Source organism: Alosa pseudoharengus, unplaced genomic scaffold, assembly GCF_046254945.1.
Source record: "Alosa pseudoharengus isolate Yale_2024_CS ecotype anadromous, Long Island Sound unplaced genomic scaffold, YU_APseudo_1.1 YU_APseudo_1.1_scf_6, whole genome shotgun sequence".
Taxonomy (NCBI): domain Eukaryota; kingdom Metazoa; phylum Chordata; class Actinopteri; order Clupeiformes; family Clupeidae; genus Alosa; species Alosa pseudoharengus.
Window position 1 is genome coordinate 8,103,006 of NW_027468848.1, and position 13,954 is coordinate 8,116,959.

The 13,954-nt window shown below is 42.9% G+C and overlaps 1 protein-coding gene across 5 annotated transcripts; it reads right to left on the reverse strand.

Annotated features, from left to right (window-relative positions):
* Window positions 1–6,336: 6,336 nt before the first annotated feature.
* Window positions 6,337–13,353, reverse strand: LOC143105546 (tripartite motif-containing protein 16-like). 5 transcript variants are annotated; one of them, XM_076269545.1, is made up of 8 exons: window positions 12,760–13,347; window positions 11,322–11,330; window positions 11,210–11,284; window positions 10,804–11,037; window positions 10,295–10,454; window positions 8,752–8,771; window positions 8,082–8,109; window positions 6,337–7,505 (listed from the first exon to the last, which is right to left on the reverse strand). In XM_076269545.1, the coding sequence occupies exons 1-8, from the start codon at window positions 13,345–13,347 to the stop codon at window positions 6,988–6,990; spliced, it is 1,632 nt and encodes a 543-aa protein (XP_076125660.1). In that variant the 3' UTR covers window positions 6,337–6,987. The 5 variants fall into 5 exon arrangements, with proteins under 5 accessions (XP_076125660.1, XP_076125659.1, XP_076125661.1 ...); XM_076269544.1 differs by lacking the exons at window positions 8,752–8,771; window positions 11,322–11,330 and adding exons at window positions 11,539–11,546; window positions 11,957–11,972 and having other exon boundaries at window positions 8,082–8,138; window positions 11,210–11,281; XM_076269546.1 differs by lacking the exons at window positions 8,752–8,771; window positions 11,322–11,330 and adding an exon at window positions 12,551–12,584 and having other exon boundaries at window positions 8,082–8,138; window positions 11,210–11,270; window positions 12,756–13,353.
* Window positions 13,354–13,954: the final 601 nt, after the last annotated feature.

Consider the following 13,954-nt stretch of genomic DNA (forward strand, 5'->3'; position numbering starts at 1 on the left):
ATTGCCCTGATATGTCACTAGACATTAAGAAATCATGTTCATTTCAAATACTTATATCACTGACAACAGTAGTCTGGCCAGGATTTTGTCATTTAAAAAGTGAAGTTGCAGCCCTCAACTGATGTTGATGTTGTCATGTTGTGTTTTGGCCTAATGCGCCACCCTCACAAAGTCAGTAGTGTTTCGTCATCCGGTTGCCAACTCTGCCAGTCAGAGGGGAGGGGAAGGGGATACACCGCTCTACAGTAATTTACCCGTTTTGGCCACAATCTTACATACGGTTCCTTTAAGCTTTGATTTACAATATAGTAGGCTCTCTATTGATTTTAATGAGTAGGCCTAGGCCTTAAAGTTACAGTATTTCTATCACAATTTACCAGACTTTGACCTTTTGTCGGTTTTTAACAAAATTTTATGATTGTTCCTTGTATTGCATTATGAGCACTGCGCCTACTGTTGCCTTAAGCCTAGCTCAGTCATTATGCTATACCACATCTCCCTCCATTGGAAGAGCAAGCTGCATTGAACGTAATAAACTGCATTTAGAATGGCAAATCCATATTTCTAGATATTTTGGTGAAAGTAACTTAAAAGTAATGCAATAGTAGTGTAATGCCTTACAATTCAGAGACAGTAATATTATAATGTAACAAATTACTTTGAAATGACAGTAATAAGTAATGCATAGTACATTACGGTTTTGAAGTAACTTGCCCAACACTGGCTGTGAATGACTTTTGCTCCCTATAGTGATACTAGAAGAATACATGTTGTTATCCTGAAGAATTGAACATATAGTTACATTCCCTTTTCCCTGAAGCTATGCGAAAAGCCCTTTAATACAGACTTAAAGGTGCTCTAAGCCACACGTTTTTTAGGCTAAAATATTTTATGTCACTTACATCACCTAACCAACCGCTAGCTGTCTGTGTCCTGAATACACTGTGATAAAACAGCGATCTCTGTGGACAGCCCAGGCTCCAAAAACGGCAACAAAAACAACTTGGGTAAACCTAGCCCAAAAAAACACAAAAAACTGTTCCAGAAAATCACAGATGAGATGCACGTTTGGAGAGTTTCAATTGCACAGAAACAGCACGGGAGGGAGGGGGAGGAAGTAGCGAGCTAGCTCTCTGTTTTGTTTAAAAGACAACAGCATCGCTTAGAGCACCTTCATTTGAAATAGCTTCCTTAGCCCTTAACCAAGGAGTCGGACCAAACGAAACACACCAGATGTGTAGCTCACCCCTCCCTTGAGTATTACCAGAGAAACTCCACACAGGGTTTCGTTTTTGTTTGGGGGACAGGCTTCCCCCATTTTGTTTCCAGTTTTTCGGAGCCTGGGCTGCGTACAGACGGAATACAGACCTTTTTTTTTTTTTTTTTTTACTGTGTACTCAATGGGTTGTGAGGAGATGATTTCTGAATGTGACAAAAAAATGTTACGGGCTTGAAATAGCTTATGATCGCTGACTGCGCCTTTAAGCCCCAAATAATGGTAAAGCTGGCATAGGATTCCAACTCTGGATCCTTTGCATGACACAGAGACTCTATTCCCTGTGCCGTCACACGCCATTGGGAAACAATGCTCCTTTTAAACCTTTCAGGTGACCTTTAAGGTGTCATTAAGGGCTTAAAATATAAGGTACACAAAGGGAATTGAAGATGTTGTTAAGGGGTCATTCCATGTGTTTTTGCCACTTAAAGATGCAGTCAGCGATTGCACAGGAAGTCGTGAGTCTGTTGAAGGGAATAGCGCCGTCTTGAGTCTCTGAAAGTGAATAGCGCTGTCTTGAGTCTCTGAAAGTGAATAGCGCTGTGTATTTATCTATGAATTACTAATGGTACAAGAATGGCACTTTGCACAGTTAATGATTATACATTGAGCTTTTCCCACATCGATTTTTGTGTTCCTAATAGCTATGCCACAGCCCATTATAGCCCCATGGAAATTGGCAAAAAAATGTATCATACCTGGTCTTATTTTATGTTCAAGTGCATTTGTTGTGAAGACCTCACATATTGGCACAATATTAATAAAGTATTGTATTTGCTGGCAAAAAAAACTGATGGGGTACATTAAAAAAAACAGGTTAACGTGTATATATACAGTTGTGCTCAAAAAAATAGCAGTGCCTTTAGAAAAATGAGTAAATGTCAAAATTATTTAAACAAATTGTACTTTCATGAACACAGATGCATTGGGGACACAGTACATTCTATTCCAAAGCAAAACAATTGGGCAAAGTCATCAAAACTTAAATAATAATAATGATATTTCATAGAAAGTCAGAAATGCCATGTTCAAAGAAATAGCAGTGTTGCCATCTTTCCTTGGAAACTCAAAAATTTACTGTACAAACTAAGAAATTCTTGATAAGTGAACTTGGTTGAGTATCCTAAACAAATTTTTTGTTGCAAAACCACAGTTTCTGATAACTGCTTCACATCTGTGGTGCATGGAGTCAACCAACTTCTGGCATCGTTCACCAGGTATTGCAGCCCAGGTTAATTATACTGTATTCCATAATTCCTCTTTGTTTCTTGGTTTTGCCTCATGCAAACACACTTTTTATGTCAGCCCACAAGTTTTCTATGGGATTAAGGTCCGGGGATTGTGCTGGCCACTCCATCAGTTGAATCCTGTTCATCTGGAACCATGCTTTTGCTCGCATGCTGGTGTGTTTCGGGTCATTATCTTGTTTAAAGGTCCACCTCAAAGGCATTTCCTCTTCAGCATATGGCAGCATGACCTCTTCCAGTATGTCAGACGCCCTGCAAACACCGAATTCAAGCCACAGTACTCAGTGAAGACAATTAAGCATGGTGGTGCAAGCATCATGATATGAGGATGTTTCTCCTACTACGGTGTTGGTCCTATTTACTGCATACCAGGGATCATGGATCAGTTCGAGTACATCAGGATACTGGATGAGGTCATGACTGTGTCATGGCCTTTATGTTCGTCCATCGTGCACAGATAGCAGATACAACTCTGATCGGTACGACAAAATATTTCAAACACCTTCTTATGACGGGAGCAGATCCTCTCCTGTAGCTGGCCTGTGGCATCAATCACTGAATGTTTTCTACTTGGATTCACATCATTGTGAACTTTGAAGTGAGTTTCACAGTAAGACAACAGACAGTTAAGACAGGATTTGACGGCTTTGAGTTTTCTCCCAGTGCAGACGTCACACTCCACATCTCCAGGTCCAGTACAACACTGAGCGGCAGCAGCAGCCTGAAGTCCAGTCTTCCTAAAGTCCTCCACCATCTCAGCAATCAGAGTGTTTTTACTGACAGCAGGTCTTGGCCTATATGTCCGTCTGCACTGGGGGCAGCTGTAGATGCCTTTACCATCCTCCTGATCCCAGCAGCCTTTAATGCAGCCCAAACAATACGTGTGTCCACATTGAATGGTGACTGGATCCTTCAGTAGATCCAGACAAATTGGACAAGTGAAAGACTCCTGGTTTCCTGTATTATCATCAGGAGGAGTGGCTGCCACATGGATAAGGTGGAGTGACGGCAACTTTATCTGAGAATGTACAGTATGTCTCTCAGTGTGTATGTGGGAGGGGTGTGGGTGAGTGGGAGTATGAGACAGCAATAAACAGAGAGTCTCTGACTAACGGATGAGAAAATGATAAAGGTATGCACTGTAGCTATGTCATTTCTTTGTGAGTGTTATTGTGTATGTGTGTGTGTGTGTGTGTGAGGAGGGTGAAATAAAGATCAATGGAGAGCATGCTGACCAGAGATCCAGTGGTCTGTACTGTTACACGGTGCTACCTCAGTTTAATGTCTCATCCAAAGGACTGAATAACACTGCATGTATTTACACACAGTGCTATGGAGTTTGGGTGTAAAACTAGCAAGCTAGTTACCTAAAAACAGACAAAAACCCTGCAAACACCAGTGTTGTGAAGTCTGACAGCACACCCAGGTAACAGCATAATGGCAGCACAGGTAACGGCATAATGGCAGCACAGGTAACAGCATAATGGCAGCACGCACAGGTAACAGCATAATGGCAGCACAGGTAGCATTATAATGGCAGCAGGCACAGGTAACAGCATAATGGCAGCACAGGTAACAGCATAATGGCAGCAGGCACAGGTAACAGCATAATGGCAGCACAGGTAAAAGCATAATGGCAGCAGGCACAGGTTGCATAGTGATGACACCATGGTAGCTCATTGTCACGACACAGTAAATATTTGTGGGCTTTGGGTGGGACCCTTAATGAGAAGTAGCCCCACTGGTGTCTGGTTTCTTCTCAGGTGCCTTCAGACAGGTGAGGCAGGTGTACCTGTCCAGCGTGAGGTTGTAGAGGTGCAGCAGCTGCTTCCAGTGGCTCTTCTTGCCGTAGATGAGCACGAGTCCGCAGAGGAGAGGACGACGGTGATGACCAGCACGTTCTGGTGCTGCTGCGAGATCAGGTAGTGGGCGTAGAGCTCGGCCGCCAGGAAGAGCAGGTAGATGAAGGCCAGCGCCAGGCTCATGCGGATCACGTGCACCTCCGCGCCCAGCTTGGGCCCGTGGAAGCCGTTGGTGCTGGACTTCAGGTGGAGCAGCAGGTGCACGGAGATGGAGACGCTGCTGTTCAGCGTGATGACCCCGGGCAGCACGTCGCAGAAGATCAAGTACACACAAGTACATGGGCGCACATACACACACACACAGCAGTGGAAAGGTGTGTGTTTGTGCACTTAAATGCCGTGAACCTCAGGTGTGTGTGTGTGTTTCCTGTCTCTCTGTGCTGCATGTGCCAGTCAGGAGTTTAATGCTCACGGCCACACAGCTGCCTCTCAGCATGGAGAGGTACACACACTGTACACACACATCACACACACACACTGATATACACACACATGCAAAGGCATTCAGTTCTCAACTATCTGAATATGTGGTGGAAAATGCAGATAAATACAATTCTGTCACAGTAAGGTATAATGTTGTACATGATAACAGTAATAACAAACAGTTATCACAAACAGAGATATTTTGCATTGAAGACAGTAATATCACACTATCTGTGAAACTGAAGAATGAAAAATATGAATGTGTCATTACTAAGAAGAGTAGCATGTCACAGGTGGTTGTAAATAGTGAACTGTAAAAGTGAAATCCTAATTGCAGTTGTAATTAAGAACTTGCAAAAATGCATTTTGGACTTTATATTTATCATTTCTGATCTCCCAAACAGCAAAAAGCTACATTACAATCATAATTCCAGACACACAAAAGAGAACCCCAGGATTTGCATTTGTACATTTTTGTGAACATACTCTAAACTTTATAGTCATTGTTGCCAACTTTCCCACACAAGCTAAATGGCAAAAATTAGATAACCGGGCAATCCCACGGAAAATTGACTTTTTGTCACATCCATAACGCCAGTGAAATGGGGGCAGCCGTGGCCTACTGGTTAGAGCTTCGGGCTTGTAACCGAAGGGTTGCCCGTTCGATCCCCGAACGGTAGGATAAATGGGGGCGGGGAAAGTGGTTCAGCACTGCTATCTCACATCCACGGCTGAAGTGCCCTTGAGCTCACTGCGTAGGGAGCTCACTGTGTGCTGAGTGTGTTTCACTAATTCACGGATTGGGATAAATGCAGAGACCAAATTTCCCTCAAGGGATCAAAAAAGTATATATACTTATAGTTACTTAAATGCCTTGGCATTTGTATGATGTGAATGATAACATTCATTTTTTGTGCATTTTTTCTCATGTACATTCTTCAGCCAAAAACAGCAAATACTCAAATTTCATGTAATCATTCATATCATACCATACCATCACATTTTATTGGCGTTATGGATGTTACAAAAAACATAATTTTCCATGGAATTGCCCAACCACAATTTACAATTTGCAATATACAACCTCCTTTCAAAAAATGGCAAGCTGTGGGTGGTCGTGATTCATTGACCAGGAACAAGGGTCATATGCAAAGAAGCCCAAACCCATGAGTAAGGATATTTTTACTGCATGGGTTTGGATATTTTTACTGCATGGGTAAGGATATTTTTACTGCATGGGTTAGGATATTTTTACTGCAATTTACTGCTATTACTTAAAGAAGGTTTTGTAGAGATCATATTATATAAATGATTAAGATTAAGATTGCATCATGACTACAGCATCTTTGACACATTGCCTTGGAGGATGTTAAAATCACAGTAAAGACACACTGACACACACACTCTCCCACATCATGTGCTGATGTCTGACCCCCAGACTCTTTGTTATTTATTGATAACAAACAACTTCAGAAGAATTGATAAACAAACATGGATTATTGAATTGATTACATGACTCCGTGAACAGTAGTGATCATGTGCGTTTTTTATTTTTAAAAAAAAAATAATTTCCACCATAATCTGATACATTTGGACAGAGATTGAGTCAGTCGTGTTGCAACAAGAAGTGTAGAGTATAATATTATTATCATACATCAGATATATTTTTTTAATCTCTTGAGCACAACCCCATAAATATTTACTTCTACTCAACTTAATGTTTTCTGACCTACAATCAGATATGTGTCCAATCACAGAGGGTCTAAAGGCTTGAAAACCTGGGGGAGGGGAGGGAGGGTTAGGGGGAGCAGGAGGGAGAGGAGATGGATTGTGGGAGAGGATCAGAGGGGGTGAAACACTGGGCTCATCAACACATTTCCCACCCAATAGTGTGTGTGTGGTGTGCTGATGTGTGTTCCAGCAGAGGTCCAGAGGTGCAGACGCTGTAATATCTGCTGGGGTCCAGAGATGAGGGAGTGGATTTGGTCTTTTGTTTTCCCCAAGAACACAGAATAGCAGGCAGCTGAGAGGCAGCGGTCAGATCTTAACATGTGAGTGGTGGCTTATATGTGTGCTGATGAGATGGGATGTGTTCATGGGTGTGTGTGTGTGGATGTAATAACAGCATCTATCTGTATCTGGGGTCTTTACATTTCTGTCCTGCTGTATACAGTGTGGGTCACAACAGCTTCACTGATGATCCAGTGCCTATCAAAATCCCAGGGTAGAGTGTGTGAGTGAATGTGGTCTGGACTCTGTGCAGGAGGGTCATTGTGTCAGAGATGCTGTAGAAGGCCAGAGTTCCTGCCCTGTGATCCACATACACTCCTATTCTGGAGCTGCGCACTAGAGGGAGTTCAGTCTCTTTATTATTGTGGTGGAAAGAGGAACGGGAGTTGAAGTGTTGCAGCCTCCAGGACTGATCATTACATCCAAACACACACTCAGCACCCAGCACTTTCCTGCTGATGCTTTTATATGAGACTGCTATATGAACATCATTCCCACTCCATTCAACCTCCCAGTAGCAGCGTCCAGATACACCCTCTCTACACAGCACCTGCCACCGTGTATCAAATCTCTCTGGATGATCAGGATATGACTGGAGCTCATCTCTCTTCTCCACCCTCCTGTTCCCCTCAGACAGATGGAGGTGTCTGTGTGCCGTGTTTGGATCCAGTGTGAAGTGACAGGAGTCTGATGAGGGAGAAGGGTGGACAAAATTAGTTTTGTAGATTCATTTTTATTAGGTGTGTGTGTTTGTGTTTGTGTGTGTGTGTGTGTGTGTGTGTGTGTGTGTGTGTGTGTGCGCGCACAGGAACATGCATGACCTCCATGTATGTGTGTGTGTGTGTGTGAGTGTGTGTATGTGAGAGAGGGAGAGAGAGAGAAGGAGGGAGAGTGTGTGTGTGTGTGTGAGAGAGAGTGTGGAATTTGGTCTCTGCATTTATCCCAATCTGTGAATTAGTGAAACACACTCACCACACAGTGAACACACAGTGAGGTGAAGCACACACTACAGTGGTGCTTGGGGAGCAGTGAGGGGTTAGGTGCCTTGCTCAAGGGCACTTCAGCCAAGCTTACTGGTCGGGGTTCGAACCGGCAACCCTCCGGTGTGTGAGAGTGTGTGTGTGTGTGTGTGAGAGTGTGTGTGCGTGTGCGCACAGGAACATGTGTGACCCACATTGTGTGTGTGTGTGTGTGTTTCTGTGTGTGTGTGCATGTTTGCATGTATGTTTGTGTCAGTGTTTGTGTCAGACCAGACCAACTTACACTTTAAGAACTCCTCTCTGGTTACTGGCTCAGTAAAAACAGCCTGGACATCAGACACTGAGAAAGAAGAAATGCATTATAACTAACCAAACTTGACCCAACGTGAAGATGGAGATGCACTCATTCAATCACTGATCACTGATGGGAAGAGCAGGTTCAGAAGACCTTCAGATGTGGGGGCTGCTGGTCTAGTGGTTCGGGAGCTTCCAAATGGAACACCTAAAGGTTGTGAGTTTGATCCCAGGGGCTGCCACCATTGTGCCTCTGAGCAGGGCACCTAACCCCAAGTTGCTTCAGTAGTTCCTGTAGTTAGTTCACTGGGAGTGAGTCTCTCTGGATAAGAGTGTCACCTAAACCAGTGTTTCCCAAAGGCTGGGTCGCGACCCACGGGTGGGTCGCAGGAGATTTTATTCGGGTCGCCAGCACAATTTATGTTGTGTTATAGGCCTAACTGATACCATTTGTCATTTGATACCAGGGAAGCTAACAGTTTTATATTAGGATGTAGATTGTTAACTACCACAGTCACGGTTTTGTCATAAAAGCTCATGAAACTGGCCCATGAAACTGGGGGACGAACGCATCGCAGAGGGGGTGCCAGCATGGATATCTACCTCTCAAAATGAAACCGTTCTGTGGGGCGCCTGCCATGTACCTCGCAGTTGCAAACTACAAGGGACATGAATTCGCCTATTTGCACGAACATTAACAGATACCAGCTCCTCAACTTTACCGATTAAAATCTAGTGACCGTGCCGTCAAGCAGACATCCATAGACCGGATATAAGGCCATTCAATTTGCATACAGTTTCGATTGCAGATGCAATCTTTAAAGTTAATAGCAACCTCCTCACATTCTTATTTCTGATTTAAAATGCACAACAGTGCATTATATTAGTCTACAATTTAAATGGGCATTTTAGACACTATTCCTCTCATTTTCTACCTCGCTAACTCCAAAGTAAAGGAGCATTCTTCTGGCTATTGCGCAAACGCCTCTTATTCTGATATAACGACTATACAATATAATATAATACAACAATACAATATAACGACTTGAGTTATTTGCTGTTTACATTGCAATTGACGTCCACAGTGTTATGGACCCATTTGTCTGCAATGCAACGTAGCCTACAACAATTTTTTTTTATAAATACAGGAACAGCTTACTATGCTGACGAATGATGACTGCGCAACATGCAAGAATTTCCCCTACTCTTGGATACGCATTTAAACGTATTTTTTCAGTAGTCATTTCCAACTTTTCACGCTGATGGTGCTCAAAATGCAACACAAAGCAGGGATCCTATAGCAATGTATGGTTGGGGGAGGCATAGAAAAGTTGGAGAACCTGTGGCCTAAAACAATATTGGTGGTTGCAGGGTAGATTTGAAGTGAAATGGGTGAAAAAAGTTTGGGAAACACTGACCTAAACGACTATTCATTTTAATGTAATGGAACCATTTGAATCAATGACTTAACCCAACAAACTGCTGAGCAAATTGGTCAATTAAGTTGGTTTATATTACACATCGAATGACCAAAACCAGCTGGGCACAAATACAAGTAATCATTTGTAAGTCACGGCCCGCTGGCTTTGCTCTTTCCCCCAGGCCGTGGCTCTGCCCTTTCCCCCAGGCCGTGGTTTCTCTGTTCTGCCTTATTTCCCATACAGGTGTGATTGGAGCCAATCAGCCCAATTAGGTGCACCGCTGCACAGGTCATGGCTCCAGATCCGCTGGAGATCCTCCCCTCTGCAGGCAGAGAGAGCAGCAGAGCACCAGGCGCTTGCTACTGCTTGCTGATCCGGTCGCATCAGGTGCCTTTGGTTGAAGGCCGTTCAGCCGACGCTGCTTGTTTTGAGACCTTTTGGACTTAATAAATTGTAAATCTTATGGAACTTACTCCGTGTCTCTCCTGTCATTGTGTTGTGCTCACAACGTGCACATAACAGTCACTTCACCAAATTAATGAATCGTCTCACCATTAGCCATGACCAACATGACAGCATGAATATCACTATGCACAGGTATAGGAGCAGGCTTCAATCAATTATTTTTATAGTTTCTCAGAGTGCTGGACTGAACAACTCATATACCTGTAACAACTTATAACAACCTATAACAGAAAATGTGAAAAGGCTGCACTTTGCATAAACTTTATACTTTTATGTGACCTTTTCTCCTTTTCTAATGAATATCTATATAACCGACCTGCTGCAGAGATCTTCATGACTTCCTGCTTGAAGAAATCTTCCAGCTGCCCTTTCAGTGTGGAGAGGGATTTCTTCACAGCCTCAAAAGACCAGCTTTGGCTGACAGAGGTGCTGGATAAGTCTTTAGACTGAGGTTGAGGGCTGACTGACTGAAAATTCTACAAATGAGAGAGAGAGAGAGAGAAAGAGAGAGAGAGATGAATGGATAGGAACATAATTATATCTGATCTATAGATATATGATCTCTGTCCAAAATTAGTTGTGCTGCATAATATTATTGGTTGGATTTAATAAGCAACTTGATGCATACTTGATAGTGCTACAAGATTTATATCAAGCAAGGGGTCCTGGGTCTGAGAAATGTTGAGTGTGCCACTGAGTGCAAGAACATTCAACTGAAAACAGACACTTATGTTGTATATGTCAATTTAATTAGTATATTCCAAGAAGGATTGTATGATGTTGGAAATTAAACACTTGCTAACAATCTATCTACACCACAGTTACCTTGAGGAAATGGATGTGATCCTCTGTGTGTGAAAGCTGCTCCAGCTCAGCATCTCTCCTCTTCAGCTCAGCAATCTCCTGCTCCAGTTGCTTCAGGAGTCCTTCAGCCCAACTCACCTCAGCCTTCTCCTGAGCTCTGATCAGCTCTGTCACCTCAGAGCGCCTTCTCTCAATGGAGCGGATCATCTCAGTAAAGATCCTCTCACTGTCCTCCACTGCTGTCTGTGCAGAGCTCTGTTTGGAGACACACAAAGAGGAGGGTCCATCTGAAGCAGCCTTCACTCAGCTCCTCCACACAGCATGTTACCCACAGTGTGAACCAGAGGAACTGGAAAGTGACTCAGTTTTGCAGACTCCTCTTCGGCTGTCTGGGTGAAAGCCCTGACTGACCTGACTCAGTACTCACCTCGAGAGTCTCCACAGCCTTCCTCAGCTCCAGCAGCTCCTTCTCTCTCTCCTGGAGTTTCCTCTTGGTCTCCTTCTAAATGACACAGTGACAATACCAGACTACACATTACTACATAGTGCTTACACTGTATATTCAATAGTATTTTAATCCTCACATGAAATTTTTATTCATACTGTAAATTTAGTCATAAAGAAGCCCGTTTAGTATTTTAAATCTCAAATAGAATTCTGTTTTATAAATGTAGTCATTAAGAAGCCCGTTTCTTTGCAGGATCTGTGGAAACCACTGAGCAAACAGTGTCTTTATTGAGGTAAACTAGAAACCACGAGGTAAACTAGAAACCATACTATACAGTAAGTGAACGATACATGCAATTAGCACCCTTCGAAGAGCAATAAGTTCTTGCGGTGGTTGGTTTGTTGAGGATGAGTTTGGATATAAAGACAAAGACCATCAGTTCAAGACTTTAATATAATTCGGTGGGCTACACCCGACTATGTTCATCTTTACTTGGCACAAAGGAGAAGATGGGATCAGTAATAACTGGGAGTTCAGCACACTATTCTGTGCAGCTCTGATTCTGAAAGAAACATTTAATAATATAATTTGATGCAATGGGTTTAACTGGGGGCAGCCGGGGCCTACTGGTTAGCGCTTCGGACTTGTAACCGGAGGGTTGCCGGTTCGAACCCGGACCAGTAGGCACAGCTGAAGTGCCCTTGAACAAGGCACCTAACCCCTCACTGCTCCCCGAGCGCCGCTGTTGCAGGCAGCTCACTGCGCCGGGATTAGTGAGTGCTATAACATTAGTGTGTTTCACTAATTCACGGATTGGGATAAATGCAGAGACCAAATTTCCCTCACGGGATCAAAAGAGTATACTTATACTTACTTACTACTAACTACACTCGTAAAGCAAATTTGTTAGAAACAACATAAATTGTGTTGTCTCTATCTGGACATAGAGATGTGTTAAAAACAACTACCACTAGAAATGATGGAGCCTATTATGATAAAAAAAATACAATTTGAAAAATAAAAAATAAATGATGGCTTATGGTGATTTTTGTGGAAACTAAAAGCCTAAAGAAAACCTACACAGGTTATTATATTCAACTAATTTATAGAAAACCAAAGTAGCATGCAAGACTGAACTCTATGTATAATTTTATCATTTTGACTAGGCTATGTAATTTAGCGTACTTGATAATAATATACAAGAGTTCTCCAGTAGCCCCCTGTCAGTCCTGGGTCCTTCTGACTTGTGAATTTGGCACTGCATGTCTTTTCCTTCAACCTGGCAATTAACCTGAAAATTACGCTGTTTCACTTCATGACCTTTGAAAAAAGGAGCCATCATTATCATTTAATCCTGTTTAAAACTATGTTGTTAGAAGAAGCCTTTCTTGTTTAATAAATAGCCAATCAAAATGCAGTTTTGCAGGAATTGTTTATTATTATACATATTTTGTGAGGGATACACTCTCCATGGTGTGAGCAGTCGCACTAAAAAAATATCCGCAGCTGAAATCCCTCCTGGTGCTTACCTGTTTCTCCGATCTCTCAGCTGCAGCTGAGACCGTGTCATGGCCTTTGTGTTCATCTACCAAACATAGCAAACAGATGCAACTCTGATCCGTGCGACAATATACCTCCAGGAGCTTCTGGTGTTGAGCGCAGATCTTGTCCTGTAGCTGACCTGTTACATCAACCACGTTGTGTCTTTTCCCCGAGAAGAGTTCATCATGGCGCTGGAGATGAGTGTCACAGTACGACAACAAACACACCAGGCAGGACTTGACCGATTTTAGTTTTCTCCCGGTGCAGCTGTCACACTCCACATCTCCAGGTCCAGCAAAACACTGAGGAGAAGCAGAACCTTGAATTCTAGTCTTCCTGAACTGTTCCACAAGCTCCGCAACAATATTATTTTTGTTCAAAACTGGTCTTGGAGTGAAAGTCTGTCTGCACTGGGGACAGCTGTTAACTCCCTTCTGGTCTTCCTGATCCCAGCAGCCCTTAATGCAGCCCATACAATAACTGTGTCCACAGAGAATTGTTACTGGATCCTTCAGTAGATCCAAACAAATCGGACAGATAAAAATATCCTGGTTAATTGAAATCGCCTCTGCCATTGTTCCTTATAGCACGGGGAATCTCTGACTTTACTTTAAGTTTCGTTTCCTCTGAACTCGGTGTAGACCAGCCTACAACTTGGGAATGACTTCCGGGCATTTAGTGGTGTGTCAGTACAACGCAGATCACATTGTCACCACGGCCAAAACACATTTGTCATTGACAAAGATTGCCCGGTAATTCTGCATGGCTGATAAGACCAATAAATCTGGACTACTGCCATTATTGGTTGATTGCTCCAACCTAGAGTAAAACCAGAGCCCGTCTCCCTTATTAGACTTATTCTCTGGTAAAACCCTCACCTGTGGTTTACTCCTTCTCAGCCCCGCCTCCCAGCAGGTGTGCAGACTCAGGATGGTGGACAACAAAGGAGGTACACAATATTTATTTAAAGATTATTGCTTATTATATATTGCTTATTACTTCCATAGATGAAAGAACTTTGAATAAATGTTGCAAACATGTTGATTATTTGATGTCACTGGAACATGTCCTGTCCTCATGCCATGGATACCAAATTAGTTTCATCACTGACACTAAATTACAGTAAATGGCAATTACTTATTTGCACTTGTGTGAAACATGAAGACAATCCCAATATTGGTC

Excerpts from the sequence above, each read along its gene's own strand:
- LOC143105546 (XM_076269546.1), bottom strand. The coding sequence starts at position 13,347 with ATGGCAGAGGCGATTTCAATTAACCAGGATATTTTTATCTGTCCGATT. Across the intron at positions 8,139-10,294 it reads CATGAAGATCTCTGCAGCAG|TGTCTGATGTCCAGGCTGTT; the intron begins GTCGGTTATATA and ends CTTCTTTCTCAG. Across the intron at positions 7,506-8,081 it reads CAGAGAGGAGTTCTTAAAGT|ACTCCTGTCACTTCACACTG; the intron begins GTAAGTTGGTCT and ends CTCCCTCATCAG.